This window comes from Triticum aestivum, chromosome 7A (assembly GCF_018294505.1).
Source record: "Triticum aestivum cultivar Chinese Spring chromosome 7A, IWGSC CS RefSeq v2.1, whole genome shotgun sequence".
In the NCBI taxonomy this organism is placed as follows: domain Eukaryota; kingdom Viridiplantae; phylum Streptophyta; class Magnoliopsida; order Poales; family Poaceae; genus Triticum; species Triticum aestivum.
In genome coordinates, this window is record NC_057812.1 from 646205689 (window position 1) to 646211479 (window position 5791).

At 46.4% G+C, this 5791-nt stretch overlaps 1 protein-coding gene across 1 annotated transcript; it reads left to right on the top strand.

Moving 5' to 3' along the window:
- Window positions 1-1554: 1554 nt before the first annotated feature.
- Window positions 1555-5432, top strand: LOC123148924 (zinc finger CCHC domain-containing protein 7). Its single transcript, XM_044568447.1, has 7 exons — window positions 1555-2112; window positions 2721-2831; window positions 2926-3084; window positions 3835-3999; window positions 4478-4594; window positions 4676-4783; window positions 4860-5432. The coding sequence occupies exons 1-7, from the start codon at window positions 1750-1752 to the stop codon at window positions 5268-5270; spliced, it is 1434 nt and encodes a 477-aa protein (XP_044424382.1). The 5' UTR covers window positions 1555-1749; the 3' UTR covers window positions 5271-5432.
- Window positions 5433-5791: the final 359 nt, after the last annotated feature.

Below are 5791 nucleotides of genomic sequence, written 5' to 3' on the forward strand. Positions count from 1 at the left end.
GTATTATGTTTCCGGTTAATACAGTTCTAGCATGAATAATAAACATTTATCATGATATAAGGAAATAAATAATAACTTTATTATTGCCTCTAGGGCATATTTCCTTCAGTTTCCTCCCAATCTATCTTTGATATGCTTCACCACCGTTTGACAATCAGATGCAATCACCAAAATTTGGAGCTAGATCTTCCACAAGAGATAAACCTTCCCTCCATGCAATAGCTTCAAGTGTAGGCGGATCTGTCAACCTTCAAATGACATACACAGAAGATCCAAGGTATCCTCCATTGTTGTTCCTGCACACAGCCGCAACTGCACCAACTCCACATGAAACAGAGGCGTTGACATTGATCTTGGTGTACCCTACAATAGCCAGAATCCATCTCCTCGGGGCTGCAATCACCGGATTAATCACCTGGTTCTGTGTTTGCTGCTGACCCTCTTCCAACTCTGAGATGAAATGGGTAATGAACATATATGTCGACGGAGGGCTTTGATTTATTCCTTCGTGAATCAGCTCCCGTCTCGCCCGCCATGGGAAAGGGTGACTGCTACCTTGATAAACTTCTCATGGGAAAGTTGCCCAATCACAGTAAATAACCACCTCTTTGCATTCTGTTCGGTATTGATCATTAATTCATCAATTAGCTCCTGGTCAACCAATGACCAAACACATCGAGCAGTCGTACACTCCATCAGGCTATGCTTCCATAAGTCCGGAGTTCCACAGATAGCACATGTGCAACTCGTAGCCATATTCCCATGCATTCTGACATCTTTCGTTTGTATAGATTGATGCGCAAGTCTCCACAAGAAAACTCTGATCTTTGCCGAAACATAAGTTTTCCATAAGTGAACCCAACCCGACTCCTCTTCTTTGCGGTAAGAGACTCCCGGACGAGATTCCAGCCAGTCCTTGCGCCGTTTCTTGGTTTCAACTATCATACGATAAACATGATCTGACACTGAAAATGCCCGATTTCTCAAACATCCAAGACCAGTAGTCCTGCACATTCCTTACACAAATCGGGATCTAAAAGATTGCCTGTGCATCGAACGGCAGAAACACCTGCTATACTAGCTCCATATTCCATCGTGCATTACCTGAATCAATTAGTTCAACAACTAGTTGAGGTGAGTTTGCCACTCTAGACACGAGTGGCCTCATTAGCTCTGTTCTAGGGATCCAGTTATTGCTCCATTTCGCCATCGAAGTCCCATCACCTACTTCCTCCGTTCCGAATTACTTGTCTTGGATACCTTCGTATCTAGACAAATCTAAGACAAGTAATTCAGAACGGAGCGAGTATTTGCTTGACCAGACCCTGCTTCATAATGTCCTTTAACGGGCGTTTAAAGCGCTGAATAGGAGTTAACGGCTGGCCCATCCCGCGTAGGCCTAGCAGCCCAGCAGGCCACCAACAGCCCACCGGCCTCTCTCGGCCCACACAACCGGAGCAAGCCAGCGCAGCGCGCAGGCGCACCTGGCCACACAAACCGCTTCCCCCAATCTAAACCTAGCCGCCACACTTCCTAAAAAAAAGCCCTAGCCGCCGGCCCGCCACACCCCACCCGCGCGACGTGCTGCCGGCCGCCGTCTTCCCCCCTCGACGCCGCGGCCCACCCAACCGTTGGACCGGAATATTCCGCCTCCCGCGAGGGACGCGCCCCCTTGCCCCGCCGCACCACGCTAGCTAGGGTTCGCTCCCTCTCCCCCTCCCCGCCTCCGCGCCGCCGACGCCGACGGCGATGGCGCAGCGCTGGCGCTCGAAGGCGCGGCGCGACCCGGACCTGGACGACGCCGGCTCGCCCTCTCCCGCGCGGCCCCGCGCGCCCCCCAGCGACGACGAGGACGAGGCGGGCAACGAGGACCTCACCCTCGAGATCGTCGCGCGGGCGCGGCGGCGCGGGGCCGCGGGAGGCCAGCCCGGGCTCGCCGAGGTGCTCCCCCTGTCCTCCGACGAGGAGGTGGACGAGGACGCCGTGGTGGAGCTCGGCGAGGCCGACCCCAGCAGGAGGAAGGACAAGAAGAAGAAGCAGCGCCGCAAGGAGAGGAGGAAGAAGCAGCGCAAGGAGGACGCCGCCGCCGCCGCCGCCGCCGACAAGGAGGAGGTAATTGCTCCTGGCCCACGCTCAGCTCATGATTACGCACTACTATTTTACGTGTTTACTTTTGCAATCGAAGAATCGAACGCACACAGGATTTTTATAGAGGCTTCAGTAGCAATGTCGTGTAGAATCACCTTGAATTGGAAGCTTTGTATGTGGTTCAACTGCCTCAAGTGTGAGCGCACTGGAAGCTTGCCTTTTCAACGTTTGGATCTAGGGGAGCATTCTTCTTTGCTTGCTGCCTTATTGCTACGATCGTTTGGTTAACTGTGCTTTACCAGGAGTCAATGGTCGGTACTACTATCAATTTCCTTCTTTGGAAACGGTATAAAAGGCAGTATGCTGTTCTTTCCTACACAGAAGGCACATACTTTTGGTCTCATACAAATCAAAGTGATACAGTGTTTTTCTTTTTATCCGTTAACAGTAAGTAAAACATGTGCACGCTAAAACATTCGTGAACTGAATAGTGTATTGAAAACCTTGGCTTGTGTAGAACAGCTGATTTTATCTTATTAGTGGATCGACATCTGTGTTTGATGTTCCTTTGTTGGGAACAATATGATAGTCTTCCTGGAGCTGTAGTTGATGAATGTATTTGTCTCTTTCAGCCTCAGGTTGCTGGCGCCCAGGAGGGACAAACTGGGACAGTGGAATCAGTGCCCACCGAAAATGGCGTTGATGCCCCTGTATCCGACAACACAGTTCTGCGGAAGCTTCTTGTAAGTGCCAAGTGAATTTTTCCTTGCAGTGAATTTCCCTGTACATGGGTAACTGTGGTAAGCTGATAGTTATGTTGCTTCTGCTTATGGCCAGCGTATACCAAGATACTTTGATCCTGGGGAAACTATATTGGAGACTTGCTTTAACTGTGGTGAGGAAGGTCATGTAGCTGTGAACTGCCCAATGGAGAAGCGGAAGAAGCCTTGCTTCGTTTGTGGATTGTTCGGACACAATGCGAAGCAGTGCACGCAGGTTGGTCTCTCTAGCTCGGACGAATTATCGCTCCGTGACTTGGGTATGTCCACTCATACCCTTGATGAGCTCACTGTATATGGTTTCCTTTGGCAGAGGTTGTTTCCTTGCTTTTTATGTAGCTGTCTCATTTAGGGTGCAATCATCTCATTTAGGTTTCCACCATGCAATTGTTAAGACCTTGATTAACTTTGTCATTCAATATAATTTAGTCGACAAGTTGTAGGACACTTGATCGTACCCATTTTCAACATTAGATATAAAAAGCCAAAAACATTGGCAGAATGTGTTCTGTTCAAATCCACTCTCCAGTTAATCCTAATTTAAACAACAACTCATTTCTACCCATCATGCAAGTTCGTATTTTGCATTTTTGCTCCAAGTAGTTTGCGCTTTCCAGATCTATTCGTTCACTGTTCATGTGTTGTACTCGTAATACTATTTGAATGGGAGTGATATCCGTGTTTTATGACTGTGATTTCTTTGGAGAGATCTTCCTTTGAGACTGATCATGCATGCATGCATATTCATAACTTATGATCTCATTTTGGTTAAATCTGAATACTTGCAAATTTTTTTTGGCATGCAGATATTCCAGTAGTCTTGACTGTATTGTTTGTATTGTCTGTGCTTGGGGGTTGCACGTGTAGATTATTTTGGGCTCACATGCTAAATAGCGTTGATCTACAAATGCTTCTTGCCAGTGGTTGTCATTGCCAGTAATCAAATATCTCTTAATTCTTTTTGTAGGGTCAAGAGTGTTTCATCTGCAAAAAAGGAGGTCATATGGCGAAAGATTGCCCTGATAAGCACACAAAGAATACTCAGCAGTACACCACATTGTGTTTGAGATGCGGAGAAACCGGCCACGATATGTTTGGATGTTCCAATGATTATCCACCAGATGATGTCAAGGTGAGTTCTCTTTGGCCGTTATTGTCTTCTCCAAGTTTTCGTCTTGCTGCCGCAGATGAGGTGTTCATATGTTGGTTACTTGCCTCTTTATAGCTACAAAAGAAACAAAGTGCTGCTCTGTTTTGGTTTCTGAATAAGGTTATGACAGCCTGAAAGATACACTTTTCCCAAAACTTTTATCTGAAGAAAAAGTCTTATAAGTGTATTGTGCCATGAGCTTGTTGATTATATTGGTAGGATACACTTGTTAATCCTGTTTACTGTGTGGGCTCATAAATTATGTTAAATTTGATGAATCAGGTTGTTTTTCTGGTAGGCTTTTCCTACCATTTTCTATACTAATCCAGTTCCTGGATCTGCATATATAAGTTTTTTCCACTTAGTAATACGCAATACAATATAAATTATTTGCTGAAGTCTAGTCATGAAATTGCAAATTTGCTTTCTCCCTCACCATCCATCTTGCTGGACAATGCAGGAAATAAAATGCTATGTGTGTAACCAGAATGGTCACCTCTGTTGCACCGACTTCTCTGATAGTTGTTCAAAAGAAGTTACTTGTTATAACTGTGCCCAATCTGGTCATACTGGTTTGGTAAGTTTTAATTTTTCTATCCTTCTGTGTCTATCTGTTGCTTTTCAAGCCAGTTGACTAGTAACCAACATTTGGTCATAGGGATGTGCCAAGCAACGTAGGGAGACAAGTGTTGCGACAACTCCGACCTTGTGCTACAAATGTGGCGAAGATGGTCACTTCGCACGTGGCTGCACAAATAGTGCTAAGGTAAGCATCTCATGATTTCCTCTGCTGATAAAGAATGGCTTGGGTATTTATCTTGTGTACTTTATTATTTTTGCAGCCCGGCCGGTTCAAAGGCGAGTTGTCGTCGCATGGTCGTAGAAAGGACAAATGGAAAAATGACTCTGGCCCTAGATCAGCTCCTCATGGATCTCACAAAAGAAAAAGCCCCCTATTCGAGGATAGATGGGAGACACCTCGTGGTAAATCCAGAGCTAGGGGTGGTTGGATTCCTGAGGACCATGACGATCTTCCATCCAAGAAGTACAAAGGAATTGGGTGGGACTCCCAATCTACTCCTAAGAAGCCCTACAATAATCACCACCATCGCTCCTCTGGCGGTGACTATTCTACTCCTCAAGGACAAGATTTTTCATGGCACAACTCGCAATATTCACCAAGTGCGAGAAAACACGGCTCGTCTTCGTCAAGATTCGCCAGCAACACCCATCACCGCTTTGAAAGAAGTTAGGCTGGAGCTTACTTTTGGTTTTGTTGTTCGTTCCATAGTAGATCTCTTAGGGATGTACTCTGCCTGTAATACCGTTTCCCTGAAAGGGCTGTTTTCTGTATCTTCAGAGTTGTATACGTTGTGTCCATTCCTGGTCTGGGCATGCTTTGTGTTGCACTTCAATGGCTGCCTACTGCAAACACGGCATGTCACTCTGCACTCTGCACTCTGCGCCGCTATACAGCGTAAGTTTCTGTGTACTTATACAAGAGCGATATATTATTTCACAGCCCAATGGTTTCTGCCACTATCAGGTCATTTTTGAAGTATTCTATGAAGTCGAGCAACTACCATGGTACTGCGTACGATGCGAGTTGAAATATAAGAGCATCTCCAACAGGTGTGCAACCGCGCTAAAACTGTTTTACAGTGTCGAAATAGCACTTTTTTGTGTACATTAGGGTGTTGGCTTCAATGGCCGCCGCAAAAGATGGCGCGCATGAGTAGCTCCAGCAGACGCGCTAATTTACAGAGCGCACGAG

Excerpts from the sequence above, each read along its gene's own strand:
- LOC123148924 (XM_044568447.1), top strand. The coding sequence starts at position 1,750 with ATGGCGCAGCGCTGGCGCTCGAAGGCGCGGCGCGACCCGGACCTGGAC. Across the intron at positions 4,000-4,477 it reads ATCCACCAGATGATGTCAAG|GAAATAAAATGCTATGTGTG; the intron begins GTGAGTTCTCTT and ends TGGACAATGCAG. Across the intron at positions 4,595-4,675 it reads AATCTGGTCATACTGGTTTG|GGATGTGCCAAGCAACGTAG; the intron begins GTAAGTTTTAAT and ends ATTTGGTCATAG.